This window comes from Mustela erminea, chromosome 2 (genome assembly GCF_009829155.1).
Source record: "Mustela erminea isolate mMusErm1 chromosome 2, mMusErm1.Pri, whole genome shotgun sequence".
Classification (NCBI taxonomy): Eukaryota; Metazoa; Chordata; class Mammalia; order Carnivora; family Mustelidae; genus Mustela; species Mustela erminea.
In genome coordinates, this window is record NC_045615.1 from 108,231,833 (window position 1) to 108,252,069 (window position 20,237).

At 34.2% G+C, this 20,237-nt stretch overlaps 1 protein-coding gene across 11 annotated transcripts in view; it reads left to right on the plus strand.

The window, feature by feature from the left end:
- The window catches only part of CPEB2 (cytoplasmic polyadenylation element binding protein 2), a 71,017-nt gene that overhangs the window by 3,480 nt on the left and 47,300 nt on the right, over nt 1–20,237 (plus strand). For 5 of the 11 annotated variants that reach the window (XM_032333864.1, XM_032333866.1, XM_032333867.1 and 2 more), the window contains 3 exons: nt 1,469–1,750; nt 2,589–2,678; nt 10,759–10,849. In XM_032333864.1, coding sequence (XP_032189755.1) covers nt 1,469–1,750; nt 2,589–2,678; nt 10,759–10,849 — 463 coding nt within the window. Of the gene's footprint in view, nt 1–1,468; nt 1,760–2,588; nt 2,679–3,394; nt 3,512–10,758; nt 10,850–20,237 lie in introns of those variants that run through there. The other 6 variants (XM_032333868.1, XM_032333870.1, XM_032333872.1 and 3 more) reach the window with 3 other exon arrangements.

Below are 20,237 nucleotides of genomic sequence, written 5' to 3' on the forward strand. Positions count from 1 at the left end.
AGCTTGCCACAGAAAATTATTTATAGGTAGTTTTATATTCTTAGAGCCATGATATGGAACATTAGAAGACAGTATACCATGATTCATATTTAACTATAATCTGCTTTTTGTCAAAAGATGGTTCTTACAGTGAAGTTTAAGAGGTCACACAGCTGTCATACGGAATTTTAGATCACTGGAAGAGAACCTGATCACTGTTATCAATAAGGAAAGTAAGGCCCCTCAGGAATAAAGTGATTTGTTCATGGTCCCTGAGCTATACCTTTGAACTATATGGAGGGGGCAGTGTATATTCATGATTGTATTGGCATTTTTTAAATAGGTTCTATAAATCAAGTTCTTTTTTTTTTTCATCTTATAAGAAGGAAGTTTCATTTTAAGAATACTTGTACGAGCTTATTTACTTACAGCAACTGCATAGTCCATAATTCCTTTAGCTAAATGTTAGCTATAAGCTTATTGATAACGTAATTGCTAGAAAATAATACTTTTCAAAAACTTAGAGTAATTGCCTCTTGGTGGGTTCTCAGCTTTTTTTTGTCATAGGTTCTAGTTTGGAGTATAAATTACTTTTGAAAATGAATGAACCAAATGGAGATTTGTGTTAAGATCTCTGCCAGAATAATCAAAGCATATAGTTGTTTATCTTTAGTATATCTCAGTGGATCCACCTATGGGTGACATCCGATAATTGCTCAACTGTTCATGGATAATTAAGTTAAAAAACAATAAAAACACTTTAAAAGAAAGTACATTAAAGTTGGAATAAAATACATTGAAAGTTAAATAAACAATATAAAGAAGACCTATTTTCTATACTGTCCCTATACTAAAAGGCGTTTTTAGTTCATGCAAGAGAACACCACCAAATGTTACCATTATCTACTGTCGCAGTGGTGCAATTTGTTTTGGAATGATAAAGTCTAAATATTTTACTCTTGTCATTACTCATACCTTTATTAATTAAGGACCATATTTTTGGTTGTATGCCTAGCAGAATATGGTTGTTTTGAGATCACAATGTAGGTTATATCTTTAGGAATCTTCAAAGTTAATTTCAATTTTCAAGTATTTTTTTTTCTTCTTACATATATGATTCTGAAAGGGAAGAAAAGTAATTGCATGGTTCTATTTTAATAATTGTCATGAAATATCTGCTTGGTTCATTATAATTTAAAGTGGGCTAGAGAATGAAAACTCACCTCGCATTAAATGAATGTGTTTTTATATAGCAAGATCTCAAACCTACTACTTTTATAACCTGTTAAGATAGATTCTGTTCACGGGGTGTGGTGCAAAAATAATGAATACTGTTATGCTGGAAATAAAAAAAAAAAAAAAAGATAGATTCTGTTGCCTTTAGAGATGTTATTTTAAGATTATATATATTCTTAGCGTGGGCCTAAATTTGAGTTTGAATTATAAACTCTTTAAATGCCTGTAATTTAAACAGATGTGTTTTTCTCAGCCTCTTCTGAAACAATCTCCTTGGAGCAACCATCAGAGCAGTGGCTGGGGCACTGGAAGCATGTCCTGGGGAGCAATGCATGGCAGAGATCATCGTAGAACTGGAAACATGGGAATTCCAGGAACTATGAATCAGATATCTCCATTGAAGAAACCATTTTCTGGTAATGTCATAGCACCACCGAAATTTACTCGCTCTACTCCATCACTGACTCCAAAATCTTGGATTGAAGATAATGTGTTCAGAACAGACAACAATAGTAATACACTCTTACCCTTACAGGTAAGAATGGTATGTAAATGGTCTTATTTCTAATGTTTATCATTCAAAGTAAGAAATTGGGTGGTAGTGGTGGTGGTGGTGGTGGTAGTGTGGTAAAAGTAACAGATTAAAACATTAAAAAGCTTTTATTTTTAAGCATATAATTTAATTGCCAAAGGATAAAGTATTTATGTAGAGAAAATTAAGACTAAAAAAATTCTCTAAACATACAGTAGAAAAGAAGCTTCATAAAATCTAGAAAAACCTGCTGTATTTCTTAAATATATGTTGAAGCTTTTAATTGGCAGCTCAAGAATGCCTTATTTATCTTTAATAGGCCACCAAAATGAATTTCTTCTCCAGTATAGCTAAACTAAAATGTTAAGTAATTGTGCATAGATTTGACTGTCATCAGCTGTGTGTGTGTGTGTGTGTGTGTGTGTGTGTGTGTATATATATGTATATATATATATATATATATATATATATTAGAATTTGCTTAGTACAGCTGGGATTATGGCAAAATAATATTAGGGCTTTTTGCATCAACTTAAAATTTGTCCTCCCTGGTTCAGTGACTATTTTTTTTCTAAATGTGGCCTAATAGTTATGATGATTAGACTTTTTTTTTTCAGATCTTTTAATGTTTTACAGATATTCTAGCTAATAAAGGTCCCTATAATTATTTAAAATGAGGTTTTTGTCCCCCTAAGACTTTTAAAGGACTAAAGATACAAGATAGAAGGAACTTGATTGTTTTTTGTTTTCTTTCTTACCTTTTTTTTTTTTTTTTTTTTTTGTGGGTGGGTGTGGGGAAGAGAACTGCTTATTTCTGATGAAAACTTCTATGCTATTGAAGGTGAGATCTAGTTTGCAGTTACCAGCTTGGGGCTCAGATTCTCTCCAAGATAGTTGGTGCACTGCAGCCGGAACATCCAGAATAGACCAGGTAGGCTGCACAGTGTATATTTTTCAGGATTATGACTAGGAGTTTAGTGTTTATATTATGAGTAAGATTTATTATTTACTTTCCAGTTATACCTTTTTAAGCATATGTCAAAGAGCATTAAAGCAATTTATTTTTAAAAGGTCACTTATTTAATATAAAATGCTTCATTTTCAAATTTATAAGTAATTCATAACTATTTTATATTTCCAAAACAGAATTTGTTTTTGGAAAAAGGAATTATATACCCAAGAGCACCTGACTTTAAACATCAGTCAAACTTAACAGATTTTATCTTTCAGAATTATTTTCAGTTGGAGACAAAAATCATATATTCAATTTTACATTTCATCAGTGTTTTACAGAATTTTTTAGTAAATTTTTGTCACAAAATCTACATTTGTCTTGAGGTATATTTCTAAAGAGGTCCTGGCTTCAATTTTTTTATCTTTAAGAAAAACTTAATGAATAATATTTTTTTTATTCTAAAATTTGTTACCACTGTTGTAGACTTATCTTCTTCCAAATAATGTTTCCTATAGAAAATCCCTAAATCAAAAAGCTAGGAATCGGTCTTAAATTTCCTTCAAGCCCTTTGTGGTTACAAAATGCTATCTCTTTTCCTGCAGACTAAATTTGAATTCATACTGGGTACCGGTGATGAGAATTATTACAGGACAAGTAGAAAACTCAGTCCTACATGAGGATTCTTTACTGCAGAGCTGAAGCTTGAATGAGCATAGAATTGACATTGTGGGAGCCCACTGAATGGAGCTATGTTATCTTTAGCTAAGGCTCTTCCTTAGTTAATTTATCAACATGAGATGATTTTACAAGTAAGGACTCTATAAATAGATTAATAATATGTTTGTCAATAGCTTTCAAACCTGAAGCATTAGCATTAACTTCAGTAATCTGTTATTAGCAATTATTTTAGACAAGCCCTAATTTTTTACCAAAATGGTCCTACCAGGATTGCCACATAGAAATAAGTAGTTATCTCATGTAATTTGTGACTTATTGTTTTATTAATAATTTAAGTTAGTTATCCATCTCTTTCTATGCTCTTCTGCACTCTGGCCTAGTTAGGCCATATTAGTGACATTTTTATGGTAGCACTTTTATATTGTTCAAATTGAATACGTAAATGTCTAGGAGATGGTATTTTAGAAGAGGAAAATTATGATAATCATTTTGAAGGTGGCAAGGGATGTGTTTTTAGAGAGGAAAAGACAATTATTTGAAGAGCATGGGCAAGAAAGAAGCAAGAGGACACATATGAGGGGTATTTATGGAGAAGAGAGACGACAGATTAGCTGTCATAAGGGGACAATGGAGAGGGGTCATATGTTGAGAAATGTGGTTATTGAGATGGTTTCAGTTAGTGGAGGGCTAAAGAGTAGATAGAGGTGATAATGAAAGGGAAGTCAGCCCTGGGCTGCTATAAGATGAGGGTCTCTAGCGCTCCTACTTAGATTTCAGTCAAAGCCACTCTGTTCTTACCTGTTTTAGGTAAATTTTATATAAAAGGATTTAGGTGTTTAAAGGTAATTTTTTTTTTTTTTGGCTAACTGCTGAGATATTGGCATTCCCTTTGGTCCCTTGCACCAGAGGTGTGATTTGATGAAGTTGAAGAGCGTGGTGAAGAAAAAGATAGTGGGAAGTGAACTGAACTAGAGGAAAGAGGTCTGAAACCTGAACCTTCTTCCCTTTTCTCAGTCCTTACGACATCTGAGGATACAGTCTATGGGCTTTCATGTCTTTGGGTCATAGTTTCCTTATCTATAAAAGGAGAACCTTGAACTAGATCATGAAAGGTCTTTCTAGCCAGCTTTTATACTTTCTCTGATCTATTTTGGCCATTTCTTTTCCTCCCTGTGCACACCCCCCCCCCCATACACACACACTTTATTTTTAGAATACAAAGGTTCTGGTTTATTGGGGAGAAAGGGAGGGAATTGGATTGAGGCAGTCAAGGGATAGTGTATGACCTCCCAAATGGTCTTAAAATCAATGTGTTTCTTTCTTTTGAGGACCTTAAGGGTACCTACAATACAAAATTTGTTTTGTATTTCTATCTTTCTATAAAAGGTTGAGGTATTTGAAGTTGAGGTTCTTAAAAATACAGCAACAGCTACAAACTTCAATTGGTGTCTCAAACCACTCGATAGTTCCTCACTATTTGGCAAAGTTAAAATTATCTGGGGCAATATTTTCATTCTGACTTTTTTTTTCATTATATAGAACATTTTAATACATATCTCAGTTAATAAATACATTATTTTAAAACATTTAACTTTTTATTTCTTTTAATTTCAAATTGATTAGGCATAAAAAATATATTAAATTCTAGAACTGGAGTCTTAGTTCCTATACTTGGATACTTGAGGCCTTACCTATACCCAAGAACTGGACATGTAGTTAACATTCAGCAAATAGGAAAGAAATAGTTTTGCAGATTGGTTTTACTCAGTTACATGTAAAATTTTTAGGGTTGATTGGCATTTCCTTACTTCAAATAATTATCTTCTTATGGAAAAGCTCCAAATTCAAAACTTTTAAAAACAAAAGTAATTCAAGGTAGTTTAAAGTCACATTTCTGACTTTAAAATGAATTTTTAGGTATTTATGTTAATTTCTTTAAGACTAGGAGTACTTTTCTTTAAAATGCTGGTAGGTAGTTACCCATGCAAGAAGTCATACTCCAATATATGAATTCTAATTGCCTTAAAATTGAATTTTCAATTTGATATTGGGATTCTAATATATTCATTAATACTTGAATATTTTAAATCAAAAAGTGAATATTTTAAATCAAAAAATAAATATACTGGTAGCTAAGATTATTACTTACAGGTTTATGTATGGTACATCAGTTTTCTGTAAACAAAGCAACAAAATGCCTTTAAAGGTGTAATATAGCTGTGAAGCCTTATAAGATGGATGTTGGCCTGTCTTCTAGCTAAGGGATTATCAATATATTCAATTGTAGATTTTTGTTCCTGTGGAAGTTCTTGAGCATGTCACATAAACTACCTTGAATTAATTGACGATATATCCCACCAGTCTTTGATATATAGACTGTTATATGAGAACATGATAGATGATAATAATGAGGGTCTCTCAGAAAAATACATTATTTGGTGCCTTTATTCACTTTACACAAAAAACAATATATAGTAGCAGACCAAATCTAATTTTTCATTTAATAGAGCACTCCTTAAATTGTGGTTCTTAAATGAGATGTACCTCAAGGGGCATTGGTAGCCAACAGACTGTTAACACTTACTGAAAATGAGAAAGAATGGGTTCTTTTGTACCTGCTTAGTTAATGGATGCTTTTTAAGTTGTATCCTGCATTCAGTTCTTTAACTGTACTTGATACATTCTTATACCACATATTTTCTACTTGCCTTTCCATTTAATCCTGTGGATACTAGTATAGCTTTAGGTATTTCAGGCCTTTAAAAAATTTTTTAAAAATTTTTGTTCAGAGTCACTGTCATAGCACTTTGTCAAGGTTCAGATTAATAAAGGAAGTTTCAAAAAAAAATGTGTGTTCGTTATGTATATGGTAGTGTTTTAATTATCCTGGGGACATATGGAGAGAAATTCTGTTCTTTGCCTTTGAGAAGGTGCAAGTCCATTCGAATGAAGAAGGGGTGTCTGTGTGGAACAACCAGAGACTGGTAAGAGGGAGTAGGAGACCGAAGACATTGTGCAGTAAGACAGTAGCATGTCATCTGCTGCTAATTCAGTAGAGTGCAGTAGCAGTGTGTCATCAAGAATGTAAAATCAGTATTTACTGAAGATTGAGGACAATACAGTGAGTTTGTACAACTTTGTTATTTTAAAGCAAAAATTGGAAAACTCAACAAAAAACTTCAACAAAAGCTGATCTTTCTACTTAGAAGGATATTTGTTAAAGCATCTGATATATTTTTAAATATGATTTAGGGTATAGGGTTATCCTATAATCCATCTCCCTTTTCTTTAGGTGGATATTTCATTTTCAAGAGGAAAATGTTCTGTTTGATCACTCCTTTTGAAATGAGACAGGGTTTTGAATATATCAAAGTAAAAATATAACATCCCATTGAAAAGTCCTATTTTAATTAAGCTCAAGTTCTTTTTGTTGTACTAATTTTAATATTCTTGACCTCTTTATTTTTTAGCATGTCTAATCTTTTTTTAAGTTCCTTCTTTAGGTTTACTTTGTTCTTTCTGCATTTTCAGTCTTTCTAGGAATGTATTGTTGCTTCTCTAAGTCTTTATGGTAAATGTCTGGGTTTATGAAAGTAATAAAATATAATAATAGATTGTAGTTTTCCTGAAAATGTTTTCTTCAATTTTGCCTGCTCACTGCTGTGGGATTCTGTAATCTCAGTTTCTGAAAACCCATTTAAGTTGATTCTTTGCCAGATAATTTTCATATTTTAAATAGATTGGGGTAAACTACCTCACAGAGATTCTTACTTTTGTGAAACATCTTGGCTGTTTTCAAATAGTCATGTAGTAATAGATATAAGTTACATTGCAATGATTTTCTATATGTGTGCTAATCAGTTTGGTGTGCTTATGTTTACCTTAAAATAGTTATAGAATTTACATTTAGTTTTTAAACCAGTGGCAGTTTGTGTGAAGACAAATTTTTCTAATAGCCTTATTTGTTTTGTAGTCAGATTTGCTTTGTTGTTGTTTTTTCCCCAGAAGTTATGTTCTAATCCCCATACTATTCAGTGGAATTATCTATACCTTTTGAAAATGAGCCTGTAGGGTTTCATTAAATCTAGAAAGTGATTTTGAGTTGTCATGCGCTGTTTGCCTGCTTAAGGCTATTTTGTGTTCAGTGCTTTAAAAATCATGTGGGATGTAGCTGATGCTCCCCAAGTATAAGTAAGCTTATAGTTTTATAATAGCTTAATGTTATTTTCTTTGCTAAAGCAGGAGTGCGATTCATGATGAGAATCTTGAAATGCAAGGGAAAATAAGGGGCCTTAGGAAGTGGGCATCACACTCTTTATGAGTTGGATGTAGACATTAAAGCTAAAGCTATATATACATGCAGGTTTTTTGAATAACCACTGTCTCTTGGTTACCTAGTGGTCACCAATATTTATTGAATAGCTTGCTTATATATTTCCCTTCTTAGCTTAAATATTGCTTTAAATATGGAGTTACTTCATTAATTTTACTTTAAATTTTGCTCTAAAGCAAGATCACACTACTTGAATGGAATTAGTGTGTGAACAGGAAAAAAAAAGGCGTGAGAAACATCATAACATCATTTGTTATGTTACGTTATGTTAAGTATAATGGTAATACTTACCATTAATTAAGTTCATAGGTCCACTGTGATGGGGTATAGTCTGATTCCATTCAAAAAACAGCAGCCTGAGAAGATACCCCTGAACTATACATGTTTTCTTTGCAAGAATTTAAGGTAAATAGAATATAAAGTATTTCTAATATATCTTAGAACCTGTAGTACCTGAGGGTTTTTTTAGTTAATTATATATATAATTTTTATCATGATAGCTTACATTTTTTAATCATATTTTAAATATGTTTTAATATATCTTGCCTTAGTTTTGTCAGTTAACATCTAAGTACCTATTCCATGGAGAATTCTAAGAAGACATAATGGTCCTAAACTGTCTTTGCCCTCACAGAGCTCAACTTCAATTTGCAAAGTTTTTATAGTAGAGATAAAGTACTACTCATTCAATAAACATTTGAGAGCTAGCTATATTCCATGATTAGAAGGTCCCTACTTCTAATTAACTTAGTTTAGTTGGTAAGACAGGAAAATCAACAAATTAGTTACGAACATAATATAGTGGAAGCACTGAAATGGAAATATTTGAATTACTAAAATTGTATGTCATTTTTGCCCAAGGGCCATACTGTCTTTTCTTCCAGTTTTATTTCATTTATTACATAGTACTTTGAGTCTTTTGCTTTTCTGTATTTTTTTTTAAAGATTTTATTTATTTATATGTCATATAGAGAGAAGCGAGAGCAAGCACAGGCAGACAGAGTGGCAGGCAGAGGCAGAGGGAGAAGCAGTCTCCCTGCCAAGCAAGGAGCCCAATGTGGGACTCGATCCCAGGATGCTGGGATCATGACCTGAGCCGAAGGCAGCCGCTTAACCAACTGAGCCACCCAGGCGTCTCTGCTTTTCTGTATTTTTAAGGTGGAATTTAGGCATTGTCTAGTCTGAAACTTTTTTTTTTTTTCTTTTCGAGAAGATGAAACAGAGCCTATAAAGGTTTAGTAGCTTACTCAAGATCAAGAGGCTCTGCACTTCTTAAAGTATTATCGCTGGACTAGATATCTTAAGTATCACCTGGGAACCTATTGTAAATACAGATTTTCAGGGGCCACTCTCAGCCTGCTGAATTTCAGACTCTGAACAGAGTCCCAGAAATCTGGGTTCCAGCGATCTGTGTGTTTTGCAACCCTTCCAGATGATTCTGAAGCATGTTCAAGTGAGAGAACCACTATTCTAGGTCAGTGATTCTCTGTGCCTCCCCCACCAAGCAAAGTCATTGTTAGTGATGTAAAAATAAAGTAAGGAGTACCAATACAGCTGTATGGTGATAAAGCTGGAGTAAGAGCAACTGGTCTAGCAGTCTACCATTTTAGTATTACTTTGCACACTTCTAAATTCCAACAACAATTTGTTTAGTCTACAACACTGATTCTGGCCCCCTGGCTTTAAATGCTCACAGCCCTGATTCATTCACTCTGCTTGATGGAGCAAATAAATCAACATATTTTCAGGAAAAACTTTTTATGTTTTTCTTCAGCTTCCTAAAAGACTGACTCTGAATCATCTCTGGATTATGGACTCCTATGGAAAACTGATGAAGCCCTTTTCTTCAGGGAAAAAAAAATGTGTACACACACATACAGAATATTATATATAATCTCAGAGATTTCATGGTCATTCTTGAAGTTCACAGACTGGGGCTAAGAAGTGCCTAATTATGATTTCTGTAGAGACCATTTTCCCCCATTTTTCTTACTCTTCCATTTTCTTCTTTAAGTATCAAACATTTTTTGAGAGTTAGAAATGGCCTGCCCTTCCTCTCTTTCATGTACAAACACTTGTACAAGCACCAACACACATTTAAGTGGATGGGAGTCATCACTGACATTTTGATGATTTAAGGGGCCTGGGCCAGAGCTTGCTGTGGTAGTTCCCCATGTATATTTGTTCAAGTACATTGAGGATGTGTTGGGCAGAAAAACAGTATAAATTAATAGGCATTAAAGAATCAAATTCCTTCTGGTAAGTAGATTGACAGATTTAACATACAGCAAACAAGACCTCCATCTACAAAAAGACTTTGTTCTGGAACTTGAGTTAGGAAACTTGTTGAGATGAGACTACTTTCCACTCTCTTCCCTCCATCCCTGCCTTCTTTGCAGGGTGTGGAGGAAAAGAAGATTGAGAAATGCAGAGACCAATATGTGAGGACTTCAGGGAGCAAGATTTGGATATAAGTATTTGAGGTGTTAGTCTTTGTTCTGATAGTAGTTCATGCTTTTGATTTTAACTGTATGGGATGTTTATGTATTATTGTGAAATTCTGACTAGTCAAGTAATGTCCACTGTTTGATAGATATTTAAAGTATGGTGCCATTATGGGATTAATTCCTTTCCCCTGAACTATTTATTTTTTAAATGCTGGTGTCTTCCTAGATATATGAGAAAAGCTTAGAAGTTAAATAACAACTAAAAATGCTTTGTGTATAACATTTCGGCAATCTTTATAAGTTGAGGTAACAATAGAAATTATTTTACTCTATTAATGCTTCCAGTGAAATAAGATTACTCTTGATGTGTGTTTTTTTGAGATGAATATAGTAAATGGAATATTCTCCAGTACAAGAGATAGAATAACTCATGGGATCCTTAGTTACTGGTATTATCTTGGAATGTAAGTGATTAGTAATATTATATTAATCAGATGTCCTATTTTATGTAAGGAGGTTTAGATGGTATATTTATCACCAGTTTTTAAAATAGCTGTATACATCATATTGAGTCTTTTTTTTTTTTTTTCTCTTCTAGGATCGAAGTAGAATGTATGACAGTTTGAACATGCACTCTTTGGAGAATTCCCTTATTGATATTATGAGAGCAGAACATGATCCTCTTAAGGGTAGGTGACTTTTTTTAATTTCTTATATCATGCACTGAATTGTGTTTATCTCACCTTTGTTTATATGTTTTTAGCACTAAGTAGCACCTATGTCATCTATAAGATTCTATTATGTCTGTTAATAAAAACTTTTGTGAAATGTCCTACTTTTTCCTTTGTAGCTTATTTAGATTTATGCAGAGAGAAATGTAAGCCCGTGTCTCTTGACTTGTTATCTAAGAAAAAGCCACTATTTAGAGATATTTTACAGTTTTCTGGAGGATCTAAGTGTTTGGTATAGTCACTTTTCTAGAACTCTATCAAATATAGAAATTTTAAAAAAATCCTTATAATACTTGAATTTACAGTTTGCAGTGATTCCAACCTGTAATTGCTCTGAGTTAACTTCTTTTCCCCATTTTTCTTCCACTGTCATAGGGCTTTAAAGGGGGATCTTTTGTAGTAGCTTCTCTGAGGGTTTCATAAAACTTGAGGCAGATTAGGAAAAAGAATCAGCTCCACCGATCTTACAGTATTAGTCTTATTGTTAACTGTATCTGACAATATTTCATTAACATACATGTTTTCATTTGTATATTGCATGTTACTAATTATTTTATATTTCTTTGTGTAATATATCCTGTTGCCTTTTATATTCATGGTGGCAAACTGTGCACTTACTTGGGTGATAAGAGATTGCTGCATAATAAATTATCCCAAAATTTAGCAGCTTAAAATAACAACAGACATTTATTACTTCACACAGTTCTGTGGGTCAGGAACTCAGGAGCAGCTTAACTGGTTGGTTCTGGCTCAGCATCTCTCAGTGAATCAAAACCATAGGCTACTTGGTAATTTTTTCCACATTTTTAGTTCTATAAAGCCAAGTAAGAATTCCCTTGAAAGATTTAGCCTAAAATTATAGAACTTAAGTGTTGGCAGCAAGGTGGTATCTTCTTCTTCTTTTTTTTTTTTTTTAAGATTTTATTTATTTGACAGAGATTGCAAGTAGACAGAGAGGTAGGCAGAGAGAGAGGGAGAGAGAGGGAGAGAGAGGAGGAAGCAGGCTCCCTGCTGAGCAGAGAGCACAATGTGGGGCTCCATCCCAAATCCTGGGATCTTGACCCAAGCCGAAGGCAGAGGCTTTACCCACTGAGCCACCCAGGTGCGCCAAAGCAAGGTGGTTTCTTGAGGCTGTGTTGGTAATACTGATCAGATATCTAAACATTTTGTTGTGTTTCTGGATTTTGTTTATAAAGCCATTTCCTGTCTTTTGTAATTCCTTTATTTTTAAGGAGTTTGAAAAGCTCAAGAGGTTAGTGATTGTTAACAGTGTGTGGCAATGGTAATTCTCCCAAACTAATAAAGACTATTATACTTTGGGTTTTTGTGGGGATCTGGGGAGCTTCTAATCAAAACCCAATCCAAATCTTTTAGTATCTGTATACTGAGGTCTTGTTCTCTTTCAGTGTTGCTCTGACAGTTCTAGTTAGATCCTCTGTTTAATAATAGAATCCAGCAGTTTATGATTACGAAGAAGTTTATCTATTTATTTCTTTGGCCTATCTAGAAAGAAAACTCTTAGAAATTCTTCTACAAGATAAAGTCATTATTAACTGTTACCAGTGAATAATGAAACATTTCTCTTTGTTATTTCTCCTAGTCCTTTAAAAAGGTCTTTTGAAGATGTTAAGAGAAAACATTCTCTGCTGGAGAATTATCTCAGGTTTTCTTTTTTTCTAAAGCCTGTGTTATAATAAAACTGGAGAGAAACCTAGAAGACTTTGAAAAGAAAATGGCAGCAGCCTAAGGCTAAGAGGAATTTAATAATTAAAAAAAAAATCTCAAATGTATTCAGAACTCTTTTGTTAGGAAAATTATCTTTGGCCATGGGAAGGGAGAAAATGTGGTCAGTACCACCTTTTGGAATTATGGTAACAAATCTGTTTCTTTCTTTCTTTTTATTTTATTTTATTTTATTTATTTATTTGACAGACAGAGATCAAAAGTAGGCATATAGGCCAGAGAGAGAGGAAGGGAAGCAGGCTCCCTCCTGAGCACAGAGTTGAAGCAGGGGCTCAATCCCAGGACCCTGGCACCATGACCCTACCTGAAATCAGAGGCTTTAACCCACTGAGCCACCGAGGCACCCCCAAATCTCTGTTTCTAATTGCAGTATCTTACATTCCACACTTATTATGGGAGGGAATTAAAAGAGAAAAAAAAATTTAAAAATTGAGGCATCTTCTCTACATAGAAATAGAAATAAGACTTATGCATATTGCCATCATAAACTTATTTAAAGTGATCCTGAAACCCAAGTGCTTCTACGTATTTTTCTTTATTAGTACAGACTTCACTGCATTCTAGGGTATCCTATTGTATATCTTCCTCCTCATATTCTGATCATTGCCTATTTTCTTTGGGAGGGACCTCAGTAAACTCTGCTTAAAGCGAGGTTGTGACAAAACAGAAGCAGCCAATCTCTGAACTTTCTGCTTTTCTCCATTCCTCATCTTCAGGACAGCACTTCAGCCTCTGTCCCATCTCTTCTGTCTCATCTTTCATTCTTTTCAGAAAATTCTGTCTTCTGTTTAATGCAAGAAAAGTCCTTTTCTTTTCTTTTCTTTTTTTCAGAAAGAAAAAAGGAATGAATCTTATTTTATCCTTTTTAAATGTTTTCAGAGAGTCTGCCATTTGCTTTGTCTTCCTTATGGGACCTAAAGGAAAGGAAAAAGGGAGTTTAGGGTAAATTTTTAAAATTTCTTCTCTCCCTTTCTATTATAAAAGTTTCTAGAAAATTTTCATATAGAATATTTTCCACAGGAACTTAAGTGATGAGAGTTTATATTGTTATGTATTATGTATAATTTGTATAACAAGTTACCCCTAAGTTTAGCAGCTTAAAACAACAATAAACATTTATTATCTCACATGATTTCTGTAGGTTAGAATTTGGGAGTTAAATTAGTTGCTTGGTTCTGGCTGAGCATCTTATGAGGTAGCAGTCATGTGGAGCCTTGAATGGGGCTGGGAGTTCCTTTTCCAGGGTGGCTCACTCATGTGGCTGGCAAATTAACCCAGGCCATTGGCAGGAGAACTCAGTTGCTCACCATGTGGACCCTTCCATGGGACTTCTGGAGTGTCCTCACAGTGTATTTGCTGGATCCCCCAGAGCAAAGATAAAGCTCAAAGTGAATGTCCCAATGTCTTCTATGACCTAGCTTCAGAAGTTTCATACCATGATTTCCATGACATCCTAATAGCTACATAGGCCATCCCTGCTCAGCTGGGGAGGGTTCTGCTACTCCCGAGATGTGAATACTGGGAGGCAAGTATCAGTCATTGAGGCCAACATGGAGGCTGGCTTCCACAGAGATGAAAGGCAGAAACTATAAATTTGCATTGGAAAAAACTACTCATGGTAAGATTTAGTGTCAGCTGAAAGGAAAGCAATGAAGCAGCTCTCTGGAATCCCAAGGAAGTCTGGCAAGTTACTGGCCTGAGAATTGACTGATAGAACTAACAAAGGGTCCTCCCAACCACACTGCAGCCCCAAATACTTCTCTACAGCTTGTTTCCATTTTCCCACCCTCAAGTGATTTTTACAGGTCAGTAGGGAACCTCCGTTGTTTGATGTTAAGGTTTTGTGGTTTAACATAGCAGGTAGGAAGGGTCTTATGTCATTGTGGCTCTACAGGTGTGAAGAGACAGCAGACAAAGATGGGAGTTCTGGATGCACTTCTTCCACTAAGTGTGTCCACTTTTATACCAGGCAGGGTCCAAGACCTTGGCGCTGTAATTGTGTAAAACATACATAGTCTCTGTTCTTGTGGGATTTATAGCCTGCTAGGGAAAGAGGGACCTTATCATATGTATAATATACATACATACATGTAATATATAATATCTATATACGTAAAATCCATGCCTCTAACCACAGAGTGTTAGAAATGCTGTGGAGTGAGATGATAAGGTGCTTGGGGAGGTAATATGTAAGGGGAGGGAAGTATTTAATTTATCTGTGGAGTAAAGTAAGCTAAGACCTGAAGCTTGAACAGCCAGCACAAAGATGAAAAAATATTGGGGGAAAGTGTCAACTAGACAGAGGGGCCAGGGATCATGGAAGAGCTTGTCACTTTGGAGGAACTGAAAGCAGACAAGTCCTGGCATAGCTTGAGGGCTGCCCAATGCTGATGGGATGTAACTGCTCAGCCAGCCTTAGGGAGCACGTGCCGTCTTTTGCTCCAGATCAGGAACACTAACACACCAGTCTATGCTTTCCTTAGTATTAATCATACTGATCAGTTTTATTCATTTTGCAGTGGTTTCTTGCCATTAACATCCTGTTTTCTGATGACTGTCTTCATTCTTGGCAAATATTTTTCCTTTCAAAGGAAGAACAAATATGTATTCTTTTATGGTTAAAGTAAATCATGCTTTGTGATATTGCAGTTTTGTATTTGAATACCTATGTTAAATGATCTGTGATCTTTTTATGTATGTGTGGGTCAGTTCATTGTGCTTTAAGCAAAAGAACAAGACAGTGATTATTGTTAAACTCTCTTCCCTCCCTGCCCTCAGCAATTTGCAAAAAGGTCTTACTGTGTAAGCATTTTTACCAAAAATTCCATACCCCCCAAAAGTGTAAGAGTAAACAAAAAAATTTAATTTCAACTAAAAAAAAAAAAAATTGAAAACTGTAGAAATACCATGATGTAAGAGTTCTTAGAAAGATCTGTTTTAGCAAGTCACAATGACTTTACCAATGTTCCCTGAACAATCTAAAGGAATTCAGGTAAATGGATTGAATATGATCTTATGCCAATACATGTTTAAAAGTGGATGCCTTTAAAACTTTTTGTTTACTATGTATTTTTGTGTGTTCAGCATCATTTTTTTATTACTTGACTGCTAAACTTTTGTTTTCCAAGACTCCTGAAGTAGAATCTCTGCTATTTTAAGGAAGATAACTTCTGAGAAAATAAGGAATTACTTCTGTATTAGGCAATAAGTGGTTGCCGTAGTATCAAATAAATTCTTGCCTCTTTTCTTCTATTGTTCATTTCCCTCTGATTTTCTTCAGCTGGCCTTAATGTAAATTTGAAGTACAAAGTCACAGAGTAACTTGTATATATTTCTAAAAGTCTGTGGTGTGAGAATTTACATTTTAGAACTTAACTTTCAAGCTGGGCAGAGATTCTGAAACTCTAAGAGCGTATTTATTAGGCAGGTTTCAGGACCCTACTCCAAGAGACTGTGCACTCCAGGTTGTATAAATAGCACACTTGGAGAAACTCTGGAATAGGGGAATAAGATCAAGTAGATCAATGACTATGAATAGTTGTAAAAGCTTTAATGATATTAAAATACAACAAAGCAAAATAAAACTTATACCAGTAGTATATATGCCCAAGCAGTTATGTCTGTTCTCTTAAGTTTCTCATACACTGACCTCACTGATCCTCTAGTAGAGAGAGGAATGCATCTCTCAAAAATAAAATCTAATTTTATTTTTTGTCAGCCCACTTTTGTTTCCTGTAGTCAGAATTTTCATAAGTGCTATAAAGTATAAATGAAAATCATGTATAACAAAATATATTCAAAAAAAGGTGAGGGATTACTGTATGTCCTTTCAGTCTTTAAAGAAAATCTTTCCTTTTATTCTAAAAAGGAGACAAATTTACATATTCTTCCCCCCCCCCGTGCTTTTTAGTTTTCCTGTAGACCACAGATCTTTGATAAATAAGAAAAAAGTCATTAACAACTTTGAAATAAATCATTTATATAGAAACTGTGTACATTTTGTTAAATTATTTTGACTTTAAGATGATCACTATTGTCATATGCCTGATAATCATAATATTTTATCCTCTAGCTACTCAGGATTTAATTCATCTTATGGAAAGTATAATTTTCAAGATTTTATCTTTGTAGTCAGTGAGAATGCCTGCAGATTGAGAAGGAAATTGTGAAAATGTGTTTGTAAAAGTTCTTGTTTTAGAAAACTTACTTGAAGTATGGCATCCTGAAAAGAGAGTTTTAAGTTTTATTATTTCTTCTCAGGTAGTTGCAATAGTAGGTAATTAGCAACAATATTATTTATATATAATTAGCAACAGTATTATTAAATTTGAAAACACAGTTGAGTTGTTCTTTCTTCCAGGCAGTTTTGACTATTTAAACAATTTGAGTTACAACAAGCTGCAGTTTTGTTTTTTGTTTTTAAACTAAAACCCATCGGAAACCACAGTGCATTTTTCTAAAAATTTGAGTCATTTATTCAGAGCATATACGGGTTTACTAAAGGCATGTTTTTACCACAAATCTTCATTAGGACTTTATTATGGGCTTATAACTTTACTTTTAAATTGGAAACAATACAAGAAATATATTTTATATAGAATTTGTCATGATAAAAGTGAGTACTTGAGATAATTGGGCTTATGGATTTTAATTGCTTATAGTATTTGAAGGGCATCTGAGACTCTCTAGCGAAGGTTTTCCCTCCAGAGTATAGGACTTTATCTTTTTTAAATGTTCGCTTTCTTATTACAAAAAAGTAACACATGTTCGTTAAAGAAAATCTGGGAAAACTGGAAAAAAAAATTTTTCAATCATCAGTTATTTCCACAAACTAAAATAACCATGTTTGATAATTTTGGTATATAATTTTTCTACTCTTTTTGTTTTCTACATATAAACTTAAACTACTTGCAATAATCAAATCCTTATCAGTCCTCAAACCTGGTTAATTTTTTTAAAAATTGGTTTAAAAAATACAGGTACCTAGGTTAAAAAGTCAAGTAGTACCATAAGGCTTATATAATGAAAAATAGAAGTCATCGTCTTTTCTCTATTTGCTACAGATTCCCATTCCTTAGAGGTGGCTACTTTCAACTTTTTTTTTAATGGATGCTTCCTGTAATTATTTGTAAATAATATGCTTAGGTTTATAAATCTACAATTTAGGTATTATTTGTTGACTCTGTACTTTGGCTTACCCATCCCCCAACACTTAACCTGCTCCGTCCTCTCAAAATGATTATGGACCATTTTGGTTTAAATTAGGAGGTATATTGGGATGACAGTGCAAATACTCATAGATGAACCTAATATGTTTTGATCATAATGTAACTTTTTCCCCCTTATATCTTTCTCCTGGAATTAATAATTGTCTCTTTTGGTTTGATTGCTTTGTTATCAAAGTACTTGTCACTAATTCATCCCAAAATTTATTAATAGAACTTTGAAGCTTCTTTCAATATATCTGAAAGCCTCAAATAATCTTAGATTGATTTTATTTTCTTAATTTTCCTGCCATTGAAGAGATCCATCTTGCAGCCTTTCATAACTGTCACTGTGGGACTTCATAACACTAGGAGTTCCTTTTTCCTCTGGAATCCCTGTCATGATCTCCATAGCCTTTTTTTAATGCTCTATACTTTTGTTTTATTGGGCCTTTTTTACAGTATTCCTTTTGGTGGGACATACATTTTATATCTCTTATCTATAAAAATATTTTTATTGTACTATGTAAGATGATAGGCTGATGTGGAGCTATATATTGGTAATTGAGCGAGAATATTGAAAATGTGACCTCATTGTCTTTTATCTTACATGGTTACTATAAGTGTATTACCATTCTTAAGTATGACTGATTGCCTTATTTTGTGTTTTTAAATTTTTTGTCTTTCTTTCTGGAAGCTTTTAAGATATTTTCATGTCTGTGGTTCTGAAATTTCATAATAATGATATATGGATCGTTCAGTGTACAGGGGAGGGAGACTGCCTGCCTTTGTTTCTTTCTTCCTTCCATTTTTTTATTTCCTTCACTGCACATCCATTGGGTCTTTTTTTTTTTTTTCTTTTTTAAGATTTTTTTTTTTTTTTTTTTAATTTGAGAGTAAGAGCAGGCACACAAGGCTGGGAGGGGCAGAGGACAAGTGAGAAGCAGCTCCCTGCTGAGCAGGAAACCCATGGACCTGGGGCTCCATCCAGGACCCTAGGATCATGACTTGAGCGAAGGCAGATGCTTAACCCACTGAGCCACCAGGCACCCCTCATTGGATCTTTTTATTTTCTTTTTAAATATTTTATTTATTTATTTGACAGAGAACTCACAAGGAGACAGAGAGGCAGGTCGGGGTGGACGGGAAGCAGACTCCCTGCTTAGCAGAGAGCTGATGCGGGACTGGATCCCAGAACCCTGAGATCATGACCTGAGCCAAAGGCAGAAGCTTAACGCACTGAGCCACCCAGGCACCCCAGTCTCTGGATCGTTTTAATTTGGAGATTCGTTTCTTTCAGTACTTGGACATTTTTGGTATTTTTGATAATTTCTTCCCTTCTATTTTTAGTATTTCTCTTTCAGGAATTACTCTTCCTGTAAACTTCCTATACTCCTCGGCTTTTCTGTTTCTCATTGTTTTATCTTTTGTTTTGCTTTTGAAGACATTTCCTCTTTTATTATTCTTCAGCCCTTTTGTTGTTTTGCATTTCAAAACTTTTCTCTGAAGAACTTTTAAGACCCTCTTTAAAAAAATTCACAGAACTTTTCACAGAACTTTTCTCTGGTATGCTTGTCCTTGAACACTATATTGTAGTTTCTGAAGATTATTTTTCCATTTCCTTGTATTGTTTATACTTCTGAGTTCCTCTTTTCTTTTTGTTTGGTTTTGTTCTTCTACTCCTGCTGGAAGTGTTAATCAAATATCTTATTATGATCCTTTCCTGTCTGTTCATTTTTAAAGATAAGACACAAAAATGGTGATTGGAAGCTCTGTGTATGTAGCTGGGGTTTATAAACTAGTAAGCATTGCTATAAGCCAACAAGGTAATACTGTCACCAAGTCTGTATTTAGGTCTTTTCTTTGGGTTCAGGACATGAACACTGGATATATGTCTTCCATTCTTCTGCGTAGGAGTTAGAGACCTGATTTCTAGCTGCCTTAGGAAAGCCGAAGAGGGGGCCTGTGTGTTTCTCTGATTCTCTACTGCACATTTACTGTCAGTGAGAACTAGAGCTTCTTATTTCTGAATCTTTTCAGCTATCTGTTACAGTAAACAGCTTGTTTCTGGGTAGTTTTCCCATATTCACACCAGTTGAGGTTTCAGTGTTGTCAGTGATTTCTGGTTTACAAAGGCAGGTGACCACTCAACCATTCATGTTCACAGTTTCCAAAAATTTATTGACAATTCTTCTGTGATCCTGTCTCATTTTTTTTGTCCTGATGAAGTTATGCCTCTTTAAAACTTCTGTACTATCATTTTAGGGGCTTCAGAAAGAAACAAAGATGCACACATGCATTCAGACCACCATGTTCTTTTGGAAATCTCTATAATCCCTAGTCTACCTATTTCTTTAGTGAAGCCTCCCTAACACTCTATAATCATTAGTGGATTACTC